At 42.8% G+C, this 18,486-nt stretch overlaps 1 protein-coding gene across 3 annotated transcripts in view; it reads right to left on the bottom strand.

Annotated features, from left to right (window-relative positions):
- Nucleotides 1–18,204, bottom strand: part of TLK1 (tousled like kinase 1) — a 67,989-nt gene extending 49,785 nt beyond the window's left edge. Inside the window, exon 1 of one of the 3 annotated variants that reach the window (XM_054278060.1) lies at nt 18,043–18,204. Coding sequence is in view for 1 of the 3 variants with exons in the window: in XM_054278059.1 (XP_054134034.1) it covers nt 17,306–17,453 (148 nt within the window). In the remaining 2 variants the exon portion in view is untranslated. Of the gene's footprint in view, nt 1–17,305; nt 17,528–17,650; nt 17,670–18,042 lie in introns of those variants that run through there. The other 2 variants (XM_054278061.1, XM_054278059.1) reach the window with 2 other exon arrangements.
- Nucleotides 18,205–18,486: the final 282 nt, after the last annotated feature.

Raw genomic sequence — 18,486 nt, 5'->3', positions numbered from 1 at the left:
GAATTGCCTGAAAGACACACCTGACTCAAGAGTAATGCTTGAATCAATAAAGAATTAATTTTCAGGAATTTCTGAGTGACAGTATTTCCCCTATGTATGCATACAAGAAATTACACTTTCCTTCAATTCCACAGACAACAACTGCACAGGTGTAAATACAACTGCTTTGAGGTGCAGTGCAGTACCCAAGAAAGACAAACAGTAATGTAAGAGAAAGATCTGAAAAGGGAAAAAAAAGCCACAACTGACTGAGCACCTCTAAAAATTATATCTAAGCATAAAAAATGGTAAAACCTGTATGTCTATGACAGCTTTCAAGACTGAAATCTAAATTAACGACACTGGTCTGAAAGCTATTTTTTTCACAATACTTATTGAAACAATGGTATGCTGTGTCTCATTTCAATTTTATTCATTATTCAGAAAATGAATCAACATTTAGTTTTATTTGGCATGTAAAACCATATAATAGGTCAGTTTTCAGCCATATTTTTCTTTCTGGTAGCTCTTCTTGAAGGAATTCTTCACCAATCAAACTTTTCTCATCTTGCCCCAGAAATTATGATGCCATTATTTTTGCAGGATGGGTTTTTTAATATTAGAGATAGGAATTGGCAAGTATGAACTAATTAATACAGAGAAAATAAGATCTAGTACAGAACATTAAACATGTTATCTATCTATCCATTTCCCAGACTTTCAATAAAACTCCATGTGCATTGTGTACAGGAAGCGTTAGCATAGCAAATACTGCTATGAGCAACAGAACCACGGCAAGGTCCTTCCTGAGTCTGTTGAATAGTGCTTCATGTGATGAATGAAGGGACAAACAACAATTGAAAGAACACACAGTGTATTTCTCCTTGTACTCAGCATTGGTGCAGCCACACCTTGAATACTGTGTTCAGTTCTAGGCTTCTCACTTTAAAAAGGACATTGAGGTGCTGGAGCCTGTCAAATAAAGGGCTTGTGAAAGGTCTAGAAAACCTGTGCTCTGGGGAATGGCTGCGTGAGTTGTTTAGTCTTGAGAAGGCTCAGGAGGGTCCCCATCACTCTCTAAAACTCCCTCAAGGAAGGCTGTAGTGAAGTGGGGGCCAGGCTCTTCCAGGCTCTTGCCTTCAGCAAGGAGACCCAAAGAAATGGCCTTAAGGTGAGACAGGGGAAATTCAGATTAAATATGAGAAATCTCTTTTTTACTTTTAGAGTGGTCAGGCACTGGAATAACTTGCCCAGGGAGGTGGTGGATTCACCAGGCCTGGAGATGTTTAAGAGGTGTCTAGATCTGAGTGATATATAATGGTTTCAAAGATATTGCTGGGCTAATGGTCAGACTGGATGATCTTGAAGGTCTCTTCCAACCTTGATGATTCTACATTTCTTTACTACTAATACATCAAAAGCTGTTTGTGTGGAATTGCCACCCTTCAATGGCACTCAGGAGGCTACACTTTGAAGACTGGTATCACTGTATTCTCTCCTTTGCACACCTTTACTGAATTCAATAGATCAGTTCATGGGCACTGTAACAAAAACACATGCTGTGCCCCACTGCAGAACAGTCCACTTGGAAGAATAATTCCCCACACCCAAAATCACTTTCCGTGTCCAGTAATGCCTTTTAGGCTCTTATAAACAGTATTGAGTTAGGCAAGATCAGAGTGTACTTCCTATGTCAAAACCCCAGTCTGCAGTATCTTTCCCCATCATGAAAGCCCTCCTATATCAGTAAAACAGAAAAGCTGCTACAAAAAAACCCCACCACTTGAGAAAGTATCAACAATGAATAATATTCCTTCTGGAAATGGCCTCATTTACAAAGCTTATTCTGAACTCATACAATTACTAGTTTAAATACTAAAAAATTCGCCAGGTATTTACCAAGTATTTCAAATTGTTGGCTACAATACCACATAGAGAACAAGCCTAACAAGTCAGCACTCTGAACATACATAAACTACACAGGTGATATCCTGAACATGTTCATGACAAAGAACAGCATCCATTTCTTTGAAATTTGTTGCTATATCATCCCAAGTGTCTCATTTACTTGCTTTTTTAAAAGGTCTGGATTCCTCACCTGCAACTGTTCTCTATATTATTCTGAACTACCAAGAGCAAGTTTCTGATTTGGCAGAAGGATTTTGGTGTGTTTTCAACAAGGCCAATTTCCACCACTTAATAGCAAGCTGCCAGAGCCTGAATGTTACAAAGAAGCAGAAAAAACCAGGTTTGTTAAGGCAGTCCTCACCAACCATTTTGCACTCCATTGCTAAAGAAAGCGATAACAGAGACCAGGTTTAGTTAACTCTCACTGTCTAAAATACTGCTCTAAGCATTTAGTCCATTTAGAACACATATACAGATACTGAAAAACAAATGCATCTTCAGGAAAACTCATTTTTAATGACAACATCTGATTTGAACATCTGCTACGGTGATGAAATAATCAGAGATACAAAGCTCTCTTTTAAAGTGCTTTTAATAAAGTTTTGTTCCAGACAACTGTCAGTTTTGGCAGCCACTGGATAGCCAGCTAACACGTCCACCTCATGTTTCTTGTCATCTCTGACCACTATAGTCTGTGCATGCATGAATGTGATCCTAACCTCTCTAAAATCTCCCAAAAGGCCTTAAACAATCCTATCTAGGTTCCATACAGCTTTTTCCTGGAAAGGGAATATTTACTACATAAGGTCAAAAGCAGTAACTTTTCTTTCTTCAGAGCTAAAATAAATATTCTGGTTAAGAAAAAATGCTACTAAATACATTGCTTTATGACTGTATGCTATAAAGTTAGAAGAAAAGTTAAAAAAAAAGATGATGACCCTCCTTTGGGTTGCCTTTGTCAATCAAAGGTAAAGCAAGTCCTTGCTAGTGTCCTACAGAGCAGTACAAATGTTGATGTATTATTACACTGTACTACTCCCACTACTATAAACAGATATGTCATGCACAGACATGGTTATGCTTACAATCCCTCTATAAGGTAAGAAAAACCTGTTTATATTTTTCAGAAAGCACCTATTGTCTTGGCCAAAGTTAACAAGACATCTGTGGCAGAACACTAGAAGACTGCCTGTCTACGCAGCAAACATCTGCCTGGAACACAACATTATGTCAAGAGAGATAAAACCTAACAGCCTGGGCTGCACATCTGCAGGTGACGTGCTCCTGCCTATCTCTACATCTCCCTCTTTGTCTACGTAGAGAAATGTGCAGCAATTACTCTTGCTTGCAGGCAACTCTGTACAAGGTATCCAAACAGAAAGAGACTAGCAGAATGTGCCCATTTCAGCTTCATTTGCTGCCAAAACCAGACGCTCCCTGTCCCCTTGGGGAAGAGGCAGCAAGCAGGGAGAAGCACACTGCAAGTTCATGGGTCACTTGTTGGTGATGCAGACTAACAGGTCACGAGATAACACTAGTTCTGTGATACTCTCAAACCATGCCACTCTGAACAAAAGGCTCACTACATTCCATCCCTCCATTTACTTCTATGCTGAAAAGGACTAAAAGCCAGGAGCAGTCCTGAAGAAGAAACATCTACCTAGAGAAATACTATAAAGTTCAGCAAATTTTATTTGCAGTATTCAGTGATAAGGAGGCAAACCGAGAGCTCTAAACACTTGTGTCCACGAAATGGCTGTTCTGCAAGAATTTAAAATGGCACAGGCCTTTTGCACATATCAAAACCAAACAGTAGCTTCTGCTATCTGAAGAAGGAGTGGAAAGGAAGCTAAAAGCAGAGGTCACCTATTGAGCAGGAACAGAGCAAGCACTGTCTCTTCCCATAGGGCTTTTGGTTCTCACCCTCCTCAGAAAAAGTAAACTATGAAGGAAGAAATACAAGATGCTGCAGCTTTTCCCCAAATAGGTTTTTTTTTAAGTTATCCATAAAGCAGAGAGGCAGGCCAAAACCCCTCAACAATTTAATAGAATAAATTTATTTTTCTGAGTTACAATAACAGTCATTTAGTATCTGAAAGCTGCATTTGTATCAAGAGAAGTGTATTTCAGTTGCTAATTCCCTGAACTTCCTAATCTCCTTACTTCTGTAGCTAGCTCCTACTGCCATTTCTACCCTCATGATCTTCAAAATCTCCCAAGTGCAGACAGCCCACTGACCCTCGAGGCAAGTGCTCTGCTCCCTGGAGCACACAGGACAAGCTGCTGACTGCAGTACCTAACTCTTAATCTCTATTGCTTACATGGCAAGCAACATGTTCTAAATAAGAAACTAAAAAAAAAAGCAAGTTATAAGTATTTCCAAGTATATTCATCTATTTCACTTATTACATTGTGATCACCTAGAACATCAGCCCCATACAATTTTAACATCCAACATGAAAAAAAGCTCATTACACGTCTAAGATTAAACTAGGACAGTAAATTCAACACTAATTGCAATTATAAGATACATGAAATATTTTGGCTTTTGCACTACAGCATTTTAAGAAAAAGGTATTAACCTCCAGTAACACCATTCATTTCCTCCTTTGTCAAAATACCTGTATGGCCCACATAGAATAGAAACCACAAAAAAAATGAAAAAAAAAAATTAACACATTTAGACTGCAGAGTCACAAGATTCAGCACAAACCACCAGAGAGCCTGTGCAACAGGGATCCCATGCAGGATGCTGAACAGGCCATGCTACGTGTGAGATGGCTCACTATGTTCTTTCTCTTGGAGGCACCCGGTCTAGGTGGTGCTCAGGGGAGCCACCAACCAGCTTCTGCTCCTTCAGGTTGAATCCAAACCTTGGTTTGTTTTTTTTTTAATTTACATCTTAAACAATCCAAGTTTCAATGAATGCAGGAAGAAACTCATTTCCTCAAAGTCCCTTGTAGGGTGGAGACTCTCAGAACATGACTAGAGAAATTACACACACAGAGAGCTGATGTGTTAATGACTACACCTACATTTTTGTGGGATTTTGTAGTGTTGGTTCCATTCTACAGGTAGAGGAAAAAAAAGACTTACGTGAAGTGGCACATGAATCCGTAAAAAATTAGGTTTAAGGCTATGAAGGGGGAGGGAATATTTCAAGCTTTTTACTCCTTACAGCACAGCTACAAAGCCTGTTGATACCAACAGTGTACACTGAATTCAGTTGCAACTTTGGGAGCTGAACATTTTTAAAAATTTAAAACTCACTCAGTTCACACACAAAGAAACATCCTATGTAATCATCTGTCAAAAATTCAGTTTTAGTTTTGCTCAGCATTATCACTAAAGAAATTTGCATTACAGCCATTTCTCCTATCCAAAGCTCATTGCCTAATTTTAAACTAGCTTTCTTTTCTGCTATACTATCACTTTCATTCAAGTTTTGGAAGAAAAAAAACAGAAGGGACTTTCATTCCTTTCAACACAGTCCCTTCCTAAGAAGTGCCCATCTTGCTGGCTAAGCGAACCTTGTGGAACACAGTCTGCAATCACATGAATAAAACTTCAAAAATGCAGTTAAAGCCCCAGGGGCAACCAGAAATTAGGAAAGAGCAGAGTTATAAGTCTTTGATATCACAAATTGAGAATGAAAATAATATTTTCAGGTATATGTTCAAAACATACTTCAAGACACCAGTAAAAATACTGACCTGTAATTAACATCACCCACCATGCAGAAGCACCTGAACACTCACAGTACTACTGTGGGATAAGGATGTTACACTGCCTTCTGTGGACCACTGTAGACATAATTTTAGCAAAAGAAAGAGTGATCCAACTTCTCCTCCCCATCTGACAGGAGATAAAGCAGGATTTCTCCTTCAAATAGCTCACACCAGAGGCAGGGGAGTGCCATGAATCCCTTGGACAGTTAAAGCAGGCATTGTGGAGCCTACTTCCTGCAGCCAACTTAACAGAGACAGAACAGACCAGGCTACTGGGAGGCAGCAGCACACCTTACCAACGTCTGACAAACTGGGATGCCTTTTATCTGGCACACATTTAACAAAACTGATCCACTTTGGGGTAACTAAGCACCAGCTAACCATATGGAAAATGCTTTAAAACTGAATACATCTATCGATGGACTTAAGAGAGGACCCAGAACCAGACCAGGCTTACTTCCATCAGTTAGAAAACACAAACAGTCCAAATGAGACCACTGCCCTAGCTGGACACTGCCAAGGCCCTGACAAGCCTGCAGGTGCATGGGGGTATCCGCCACATACACCACACTCCCCAGCCAGACTGCTGCTTTGGCGAGCTATCTCAGTGACAACTTCAGCACCATTCAAAGCAACTGAATAAAAACACACCAGAAAGGAGTTTCACCAGCAGCAGTTCACTGAAGAACAGGCTGAGCTGGAAGCTGCCCTCCTTACCCTGCCTGTGCCCAGTGGGCAGGGCTAACACACACCACATGCCCCCAGAGCTGGCCAGGTCCCTTTCAGCTCCTGCACTGCCACAGTAAATATGAACATTATAAAGTCTAACCACGGGAAAACTCCTAACTACAAGGCAGCAAATAGCAAAACAAATAACTGAGTACACGGAACAGGTTTGGGTCTAACTGTTAAAATAAAATCAGTCTAGTCTCTAATGAAACCCTTTCCATCCCTAATAGATAGTCATGCTACCTATTTTGGCAGTTACCTGAAACATTGAGTTACTGCTTTCATCTACTGCTTTCACACAACAAAATGTTGTTCTGTGAGTACTACATACTAACAAGATTATTTACCAAATGAGAAAACTCCACTAAAAATGGCTTCTTTTTCAGAAATAAGCTCTTCCACTCACTATCTTTGGAATGTTGATACAACGAACCAAATAAATTCCATGACTCAGTGGATGTAACAAAAAGCATTTGTAACAACCTGTCTTAACTTAAACTTGAAAAATCATGAGCAATTCCACTGAAGACTGAAAAAACACTAAAAACATCTGTTATTTCCCAAAAATTTCTCATCTAAACTATTACCCACAAGAACCTTAAAACTGGATTTCACCTTTTCTCAAGTGGTAACTGTGGTCAGTGAGAACTTTGACACCTCAGATAAACAAGCATTCCTCTCCAGCCTTCCTAGACACAGGTGCCTGTGACTGGGAAATCCTAAGGGCACAAAGCATTTGCCCTTGCTGCCAGCACTAAGCAGGAGAGCTCCCACATGGAGATGTGCTGCAGGACAAGAGAGGAGACTCCTGGGCACATCCTTGGCTCACAGTCTCACTGAGCACATCCCCAGCTGAGCGTGGGAGGTCAAACATCCAGAAGGATCCTGCTCCTACTGCACCCTCCACTCCCTGCACCTAAAGCCTGCCCTCCTGACAGCAATACCAACAGCATGCACAAATGAAAACTGAGCAGGAGGAGCACTGCTTAGAGAAGCAGGATGATACTGGAGGTCACCCATGGAGTCCAGCACCAGTCAGGAAGGGGACCTGGCAGTAGAAGGCAGGCTGAGTGTCCTGGTGGTGTAGGAGAGAGCACACATCCCATCCAGGGACAGCAGGAAGGATGGCATACTACCAAATTCTGCAACTTCTGATAGTCACTGGTATTGCTGCCTCATTGCTAGCTTCCCTTAGAAAGATGGGATTTCAAAGCCACAAGAACAACACACAAAAAAATAGCAAAAATAGCTGAAAATCTTCCCTTTGTTTTTTTTTTGGTTTGAACAAACTTGAAGAGAAAGATTTAAGGGAAACAGCAGGAAGGTGGTGTCAGACACTGGCAGAGACTGGTGCCTGTTGTTTGCACTTCTCTGGAAGAAAAAAACAAGTGAAAGGCTCAGAGAACAGCATGTTGTGATTTAGCCAAGAGAACAAATCAGGTCAACTAGCAATCACACAACATGGGGGTAAGACAAGCCAAACCCCGCCACTATTAGGGTAATTCACTGGAGATTTCATCATCATAGCTTCACTATTTAGTACCCAAATTATGATAGATGTTGCAAGTATAAGAGAAAATACAAGAAACACCGTATTAATGTATCATCTAATACACAACTGGGCTGTTGTGAACTTTATACATTTCTGTTCTTCTGCTTAAAAACAAACAGTACCAAAAACTGAACCTCATGATATGGCAAAACTGGCATGATTAATCCAGATGCCAATCTTTGTACCATCTGCAATCATCATCAGATTTAACAAAATCACATATTTGAAAAAATAAAACAAGTTTTTAAGAGGTATGTAATAATAAACAATAGGAATTTAGAACATTTTTACTAAAAGGCAGCTGAAATCTTTGCATAAGTTCAGCTTGTTTATCAGACTGCTTTGTAAATGCAGGGTCCTAACAGCAAAATTAGTATTCCTAATGATAAAACAGTTCACTGAGAAAATTGTTTGTGTATACATAAAAATGTGTAATTTCAGGACATATAAAAATGCGGCTTCCTTAATAGTAACCACTTGCATGTTCTGGATATGGTAGCATGTATCAAGCAAGCAACTGAGAAAAAATCATGTATGGATGCAGAATACAAAATACCAGCTAACAAGGAAGACCAACATGACATTTGCTTTTCAGTTTGAATACTGGTGAACTCCTCTGGAGCATTATTTGTATCACAATCATTTAATAATACAATTGATTACAAAGAGGCAATATGCAATATGATTGTGTAAGTAAATTCAATAAGCAATGAAATTCAGAAAAGCAAACTGAGGCAATAATATGCACAGCAGAAAGTACTTTTTAACTCTCATTTAAAAATTCTAAATCTGCATCTTCAGGAATTACTTCTACTTGAATCCTACTTGTAACTTTAAAATACTAAAATCCTACTCCTCATAATGAGACCCTTCATAAGACTAAGAACACAAGTACTATAAGAAGAATTACTCCACTTTATTCAAAGTTAGAGCTTGTGGAGAGCTTACAAGAGAGCCTCTTACCAAACTGTGACTAAAACTACTAAAACCAAACCATGACACTGATTTAATAGTCAAGAAGCTTCTAAAACATGTATCAAAGACACAGCAAGCACTCCCAAACAGCCACCAGCTCAAGAAATAACTGAATTGCCAAAAAAACCCTGAAAAAAAAACAAATAAAAACCCTAGTAATACCAATAAAACCACTCTTTATAATCGCTGCTACCTCAGTTAAAATAAAAAAAAACTTACTTTGTAAAAATAATCACACTCCCTAGACCAGCACCACTCTTGACTATTCTACAGATGTTAAAGTGATTAGTATTGATAATGTGCGGATTTTCTTTTCGATTCCTTTATAATGAAAATATCAACTTCCTTAAGGACACTACTTTTCTCATCACCTCTACTAAGAATACTCTAAGAAACAGAAAAGCCTTTAACATCCTTGAGAAGCAAAACAGTTACCCAAGAGGGGACTAGGATACACACTAAAATTGGCTAAAGTACTGTTGCAAAATTAAGGACAAAACTGTGGAACCCATAAGAACATAGCATTAACTAGAAGAAAAAACAGTATTTACCAAATACAGCCAAGCAGTGTACAGGTTGGATTAGTCTAAGCCCCTGTGAAAAAAAAGAAGTACTACAAATCCTACTTGTAGCATCATCTGAGTTTGTCTCCATAGAACCAAGAGACCAAAGAGTTCCATGGTGGAGAAAGGAAACGGAAACACATCTGCTGGTCAATCTACACGGTCCCAAGAGCATCACAGTCCCACTGTGGGAAGACCAGGATCTAAATGATACTGTTTCAGATTTGCAGGACTTATGAAACTCATTATTTATTTGTAAGATTACTTTCCAATTTCTTGCCCTTCAGCATATAGTTCAAATGTTTGTTTACTTATTTAAAAAAAAATAAAAGCAATCCACCAAAAGTTATAGCTGCAAGACGCAGTGTTTGAAGTATCTACATACCTTTCAATTCAAGGTAGTTACAAAATTAAATAGCTAAAAATCTGGGGGTGTGTGACATCATACAACAGATTTTTCTACAAGCATCAGGATTTCCTTTATTCCTCAAAAAAAGCTATTTTTCTCTTATAGGTATAGATCTATTAGAAGTCCATAGAAACAGAATCTAGTACTCCTCAACCCCCCCAGATAACTACGGTCAAGCTTCATTTCCCGTAAAAAGCACTCTGGAGTTTCTTACCACCATTCCCATTTCTTAAAATACAAAGTTCAGACTGCTTTGTTCTTAAGGACGTTATAAAGAAAGCATTTCAGCCTTAAGTTTCCACCTACTTAAAACTGCAGATTTGATGAGGTGATATACATTGCTTAATGCTCCTGCTGCCACCTCTCAGCAAGCAGAGGTGGTCCTAGGGAATACCAACCTTCTCTGTGACATCCAGTTTCACATAAAAGCTCCAGTAAATGAACTTTCCCACTCCAAAGTGACCAGATTCCTGTTGCAGTTGTGTAGTCACTCAACAATCACTAGCTGCTCATCTAAATCCTTGGAGGACAATTGTCAGCTTCAGAGCCTTTCCAGTTAAAGCTACTGAGCGAGCACAAGGCAGGCAATTTCTCTTATTTGTGCATTTTAAAAATATGCTTCAACACCAAATGTTTAATCGAAGCTTGGAGCAATAAGTCTATGGTGAGGTTTAAAGTTTATGATGCATTAAATTCATAAAAGACAAAAATATTCAAACATTATAAACTTGAATGCTCTGCTGGCAGACAGACCATCACATCACTGGAAGCTGTGGGTGAGCTGCCTGAACTGGAGTTCTGAAGCACTTGATCAGCTTCCACCAGCAACTGCCTCAGCCATTTTTGTTTGCTCAACCACTCCAGCAGCTGGTTTACTCAGAACTGGTGAAGAGCAACCAACAGCTTTTTCAGAAAGCAGGAAAACCTGGCTTTCTCTTCCAAATGATGAACATGAAGGACTGGTGACTGGATTTGATCTATTAACTCCAAATTTCGCAAGACACAGTGACCAGAAGTAATTTACTCATTTCACAAACTACAAACAATTCTCCTTTTTCTGGTTTAAATGCAAAGCACATTTGGATATATTTGTTTCTTATTATGTACGTAGTACAATTAGAATTCACTTTATTTAACTAACAAAGTTAGCTAAAAGCTGTCTAAAACATGGGGAACTACATTTCTTAAACATAAAGAACCTAAGCAGTTTAACTCCTTAAATAAATGCATATAGATGTGTCCCCTCCTGCCTAGCAAGAGGTATGATCAAATTAGACCAATTAGAATCAACTTTTCTTTAGGAAAAATAATTAAGCACAAATGCAAAATAAAATTAAAAACAATTATTTAATCAGGGTTTCCTGCTCACTGATTTAAGTCATGATTAATAATACAGTCACTGATTTCAGTCAATCCCTCCAGCACGGACCCATCCCAAAGGGTCGCACAGTCCCAGTCTTCCCCCAGCATCTTCAGCATGTCCAACTTCATTTAAGACCTTCTGCTCCCTTCTTCCAGGACTAAATTTGAGGTGAATTAAAGCTTACAAGCAGTCATGTTCTTGCCACCTACCACATCCTCCCCAGGAAAAGCCTAGGTGCCAAGATTTTTCTGCTAGTATATCCCATTGCTCTGCTCAGGAATGAAAGAAAGGAGTAAGACCTCCAGAGAGAAGGTGCCTGGGAAGGAAGCAGACCCTTACTTCCTACCCCAAACAAAGCATCTCAATAAGGATGGAGTCAGTATGATGGAAAATGGAGGATCCAAAATACCTTCTGATGCTCACTAACGCTTCCCTATTCCTAGAGAACTTTGTCCTTAAGTACTGAACAAAAAGTGCAGTACTTGTTATTTTCAGCAAATATTAGCAGTTTTCCACTTGCAACACCTGAAAAACTGGGTTATATTATGGTGGCCAGCTTCTGTTTAACTGCTCTCCAACGATCATAACTGAAGTACTGGCATTCTCAACAGAAACCCTGACCACTCTTCTTCTTCTACCCACCTTCATATCCACTAAGAGCAATTTGGCAACCCAAATCTGCCTTTTCCTCTTTTACAACTGAAACACACCAAGCCAAACAGAAAGAAGTTCATAAAGCTTTTCTTCCTCCCACTTGTGTGCTTTCATGCTTTTTAGCTACAATTCAAGAACTACTCTACTGCATAAAAACAATTCACTAACTTCAACATTATTTCTTGTGAAAAAAAAACCCCAGCATGGAAGCAAAAAATTTAGTATGAGAGCAAATGGATTGGGAGCAAGTACTACTTCAAAACACAACCTTATACCAAGAACACAAAAAGCATAAAGGACTATTTAAGCCTGTCATATTTCCATAAGATCAATTCTTAAGGTAGCAAAATTCTATAGAACTAGCTTTGCTCATGATGCACATATATAATGGTAGTGTTTCCAAGCAGTCACAACAATATTTTGCAATCATTTAGGATTATCAGGCTCTAAGAAAATCCAGACAAATGTCAATACTAAGTGCAGACTACAGTTATTACTAACAAGCAAGTTTACTTCAGCTTGGTGGAGAAAAAAATTACTTGCTGAAAGAAAAAGCAAACAAGAAAAAACATAGACGGGAAGAAAAAAGAATGAGAGAAATAACAAGTGTTTTACTTGAATGGAGATAATAAATATAAACATCCTGTCCCTATGTCAATTCCCTCTCTCGATTTAAAATGGAATAGGTTAATGGGAAATTCCATTCCAGGCAAAATAAAGCAGAATTAAAACAAAACAGTTGGCCAAGAACTAATTTACACTATTTGCTACAGCACTTGCATTTTAGAAAACCAGATTCAAAAAAGGATTTGTATTAAAAACGGTTTCCTTTTCCATTTCTCATTTGGACATGCTACAAGATCTCCAAAGAATTTGGCATAAGCATCAGCTTACTATGAGAATCACATCTTCAACAAAACCAGCAATAATATCACAAGCTAGAATTTGTGTGTATCACTGGCACAACATTAATCTCAGGCAACACCTTCTCATGCTACAGCCAGCCTAAATAACCTTTTATGATTGCTGTGCTCATTCTGAGTAAAAATAAACCATTATTTTTAAATACAAAAAGTGTTCCTGTTGAATGATAAAAGCCAACAAACTTACTGAGAACTTTCTGTTAAAGCAAATAAAGTAGCTGATGTTTTACACTACATGCAAACAACAGAAAACAACAACCCTGGAAGTTTTAATGAGATTCAGGTTGCTTTCATGTTCATGGACTAATATATTGTATGTAGCATACAGATACAACCTGGCATCTAGAAGTGTTTTCTAGACTGAAAACTTAAGGAGGAAACAAACTGTTACCTTTGTGCTCAGACACACAACTACCATCACATTTTAGGTAACAATAAATACAAACAATACACATTTATCAAATTTTATTTTAAAAGTCACCAACAAAATTTGCTACCCATACAACATAACTTCTTCAAAGACTGTCAAGTACATGGCATAAGTTTACTTACCATCATATTACCATTTACCATTTTGCCATCATATATAAATTTGGACTGAAATTTTGCATTTCTGTTGTGTTTATTCAAAGTTCTATTTGGAATTCTCTTTTGCCTTTAGAAGAATATTGAAAGCCAACAGCACACACAAAAAATAACTTACAAAGCATTATGCTTAATTACCAGACACTGCAGCACCACCCAGTGAGGCAGCCATGTCCTGGGCTGCACCAAAAGCAGCAAGTCTCTAACATGAAGGGAGGGCATTCTGCCCCTCTACTCCACTCTGCTGAGACCCCACCTGGACAGCAACGAGGGACACAGACCTGCTGCAAGAACCCAGACAGAGGCCATGAACAGGATCAGAGGGCTGGAGCATCTCCGCTATGGAGACAGGCTAAGAGAGTTAGGGTTGCTCAGCCTGGAGAAGAGAAGGCTCTGGGGAGACCATACAGCATGTTCTAGTACCTAAAGGGGGCCTATAAGAAAGTTGGACAGAGACTTTTTACAAGAGCATGAGGGGACAGGACAAGGGACAACAGCTTTAAATGGGTACAGAGTAGATTTAGATTCGATATTAGGAATATTTACTTGGGGGTGGTGAAACTCTGGAACAGGCTGCTCCCCAGTAGCTGTGGAGTTGCACCTGCCACATGCCTGGAAGTGTTCAAGGCCAAGCTGAATGGGGCTACCTGGTCTAGTAGGAGGTGTCCTTGCCCATGGCAGGGGGTTGGAACTAGACGATCTTTGCAGTCCCTTCCAATGCAAGGCAATCTCTTCTGTGGAATCTCTTCTGACTCTGCCCTGTCAGCATTGGCCTGAACATTCTCCATTAACAAAACAGCATTTTGCAGGTATGTGCTTTAATATTTTTAGTTACACGCATGAAGCAGACAAAAGTAAAGAAACTTCAAGCAGGAAATTGTGTGACTGCAATTATGTGAGCTATGGCACAAGATTTAGTCACACAACCACACATACAGTATGTAAAATAATACCTCATAACAGTCCTCCTAAATTCCTGATAACATCTACTGCAGAGCTCTTAAGTGACCACATATACCACACATAAGTTATGGGAATATAAAACAACTGACAGAATGACAGACATTTACAAGCTACACTAAAATGCAAATAAGAGATAGTTCTTATACAGTAAAAGTGTACAGCTGCAACTGTATTCAAGTCCATCCCAGTCTTTTTATTTCAAAACCTCAAAGCATAAATTCAATACAGTAGAGCCATGAAGCCACTCTAGATCAAGATATAGAAGACAGCATCCAATGGAAAATGTTGCTGCAATGTTACAGTGCATTTTAAAAGATTAAAATATTTTTAAAATATTATTTCCTCTAATTTCACCCACCTTTTCCAAGTAGTCTATTGATACTGACAAGATATTGCCTTTTTTTTAAAACGTGTTTGTGCAATCGTTATATATGCCAGAGCTTTCCTTTTCTGCTTTTTTCTTATTAGAGATTCCAAAAATATTTTTAGAACTTTCTAAATCAAGATACTGAGGGTTTCTGTTCTGAATAAACCAGAATGTCCAAATGCCCATGTGAGACACATGAGCTGATACCAGACCTTCACAGGTGAGGTCAGATCAACCACAGCACACGAGGTACACTCTGTGGAGGTCGGCACTTCCAAAGGCAACAGGGACATAACTCTCACCAAAGCAACCAAAGGGATTTTAATCCACAAACAAGAAGGCCGGGCTGGGAAAGAAGCTCTGCACAAGTGCCAAAAGCGCTGTATCAGTAAATATTACCCACTCAAAACTGGCACCAGCAGCAATGCAGCTGTGATCCAGTATGGGCCAGCAGCCTTGTGCACTGCTCCAGAACTCACAGGCTCCATTAACATCACCAGGTATCACAAGTTCAGAATTGATAATGGCCCAGGCTCCCATAAACACACTGCACTGCAAATATTCCTTGCCTAATAGTTTGAGCTGGCATCAATCTTTCACATATATAAGCCAATGTCTATGAACATATAATGTATTTTTATTTCAGGGCCTATTGATTTCTGGCAAGATATTTCTTTGTAAAACATATATACATAAAGTAAGATGCCTTGATAACATCCCACAAGCACGAATGCAAAACATGAACCCAAGCATGGCAGCTTATGCTTATTTTCAAAGAGAGCTACCCAGCGAAGACATACAATTTAAACATAACCCAGGAACACCATGCAAATACAACACATTACAGTACCAAGCAAACACCAAGGTTTTGATTACTTTTAACCCATAATCTGTATTAGAGGATACAAATTACAGTACCCAGAAAAATCCAGCAGCGTGAGTTGTAAGAAAGAAAAATGTAAATAGCATAATCATCATATTAAAAATGAGCTTCACCAAACATATTTCTCTTGTCTCAACAGAGCTACTCAAGGACCACCATTTTCTGTTAAAATAAATAGATACATAAATTATATTTCAATAATAATTTCAAATTTGTATGGCAGGTATCTGAAATACATCAAAAATATCCTACATATACATATTACCTGCATGCATATTCATAAAAAGAGTTGCAGCAGTGAAGAAACCTGCTCTCAATAAACTTAAAACTATGAATTTGGCTGCTGCTGGTGGTTTTTCTAACAGCTTTCCCTTTCCAGAGAAGATGAGCACAAAATGCCTGCCACTTTACTCAGCATCTTTAACATATACCATAATTCCTTCCCAGGTATTTTCTAGAGCATTTCATGTCAATCTACCTGCAGGAGCATGTGCAAAAGTGACACAGAGTGATACAAGTCTGACAACTACTGGTGTGGAAAATGGAGAAACCAGACTGCATTATACATTTTCAGGATGTCGAGTCCCTGTTACCAAGTCCCTACATTGCTTATCAACCAAATTAAAAAAAAAACCAAGAAAACCAAAAAAACAAGCAAGCAAGCAACCACAGGAAGACCTAAAAAACAAAGACTCTCCATCTTCGCAACTATTTCTATTTTAAGTTAGCAAGTTTCCTGCTTGGGTGATGACGTTTTGCAGATGCTACAAGAAACGCTACATGGTATTCATTAATCTGGGGCAAATCAATTAAAATTATACAACTGCTCAGTATGCAAGTATCTGTGCATAAAAGTTCTCCTCCGCCACTAACTGGCGTTCAGCAAGTAGTTATTTTAGCTAAAAGCGCCGAGCAACTCACTAGCTGTATAACTGCTACATCTTGTGGCAACACAACACAAGGAGGAAAAGCAGACAATACCCGAAAGGGAACAGCGAAGGGACTTGTTTGCTCATAACCTTCATACAGATATTCCCTGCAAACACCCACAACACCCTGCTGTCGCTGTCGGTGTAACACAAGAGGGGAGGAGCAGGAGAGGGAGGAGAAAAATATTATCATCGAAGGCGTGATGGAGGACAGGAGAAAGTTGCAGTCATTCCGTGGCGGCCGCAAGGCGCCCTGTCACTTCTGGCCGCAAAACCGGCCGCCCCCCAGGGCGCTTTCCCCACGGGGACGAACCTCCGGCCCCTCTCTTCCCACCTCCATGATGCCAAAAGTGCCCAACTCCCTCCAGCAACAGCGGCTGCATCCTCGGGCGCAGCACTTCTACTTAGCCGCTGGCGGAGGGGAGCCTATTGAGGGGAGCCTATTTCGGGGAGGACGCGGCGAGCGGCCGCCCGAGGAGACGCGAGCGGCTGCGGCGGGCGGACGGCCCGGGGACGGAGGGAGCACGGCGGGTCCCCCTCCGCGGCCCGGCGCGGGGGGTAACAACGAGGCGCCGCCGCGCTGACGAGCGGGCGGGGGCGGCGGGGCGCCGCTCGCCCAGCGACCGAGGTTCCGCTCACCACCACCGGGCCCAGCGCTGACCCCGCGCCGCCGCCTGGGGCACCGGCCTCTCCCGCCGCCGCTTCCCAGCGGCCCGGGACCGGCCTCCGGCGGCGGTGGCTGGGCCCCTCCCCAAGGGCCGGGCCCCCCGCGCAGCCCCGCGGCGCGCTGGTTACCTTCCTTGGGCGGCTTGCCGGGCGGCGCGCCGTGCAGCTGGGAGGCCGCCGCCGCCGCGGAGCAGCCCTGCAGGCTCGGTGGGGACGTGGAGAGCCGGGACCAAGATGGCGGCCCCTCCAAACTTCCACTGCTACTTTGGACACTCATCAAGCTACTTTCCTGGAGCCCGGCAGCCGCCGGGGGCGGCGGGGAAGGCGGCGCGGCGGGGGGACACCCAGCGCCACGCTCATGGCCGGGGGGCCGGCCCGACACCGGCGCGGGGAGGCCGCCGGCTGGGAGCGAGCTCCGGAGGCAGGCGGGGCGCGGGAGAGACGGGGCGCGGGGCCAGCGCAACCTGCCCGCACCTCTGCACTGCGTCGCCGCCGCCGAGCAGCCGCCTGTGTCTGAGGCCAACCTTCCCCGCCGCCGCCGCCGCTGCCGCCGGGGAGGGGAGGGGAGGGCGCAGGCGGGGAGGGGTCATGCGCAAACACGATCGCGAGCCGAGCGAGCGCCGCGCTCCGCCGGCGCCCAGCCGAGCCCCGCCGAGCCGGAGCCGCCCAGGGGCGGCCGGCGGGAGCGGCGCCAGCCGCGCACGCACCTGCCCCCGGCCCCGCTGCGCCGCGCGGCCCGAGCGCGCCGGCTGCTCCCGCCTCCGGGCTCCGACCCCGGGCCGGCTCGCAGCCGTCCGCCGGCTGACCCCTCTCCCCGTGCATGCCCGTCCCGCGGCGATACCTCCCCGCCTTGCCCAAGCGCGCACCTTCCGCGCCGCGGGCGGCCCTCCGTTGGCCGCCCCGGCCCGGTCGGAGCTAGCTCCCCTGAGGCCGCGCCGTTCTCCTCCGTCTCGGTTTCCTCGGCGGCGCGGTCCGCCCGTGCCGCCTCGCCTTCTCCCGCGCCCCGCCGCCACGGCCATGGTGGTGTCGGGGCGGGGCGGCGGGGGCGGGAGCGGCGGCGGAGACGGTACGCGCGGCTGCCGCGGCCGGGGCCGGGGCCGCGCCGCCCGGCACCTCCCCGGCGTACGGCCGCGCGGGGCGAGCCCGGCCCGCCGCTGCGAGAGTGCAGGCGGCAGCGGCGGGGCTGAGCGGGCTCTTCCCTGCGCGGTCCAGGTGAACGCTGTTCAGGCAGCATCTCTGGGCGCCCTCGGGCGCCTGCCGCCTCTCAGCGTTCTTCTCCCGGACAGGACGGTGTGGCAGCAGAGACTCGG

Source organism: Melozone crissalis, unplaced genomic scaffold (assembly GCF_028551555.1).
Source record: "Melozone crissalis strain CALT ecotype California unplaced genomic scaffold, PUWL_Pcris_2 ptg000023l_1, whole genome shotgun sequence".
Classification (NCBI taxonomy): Eukaryota; Metazoa; Chordata; class Aves; order Passeriformes; family Passerellidae; genus Melozone; species Melozone crissalis.
This window is presented reverse-complemented; position numbering and strand designations above follow the sequence as displayed.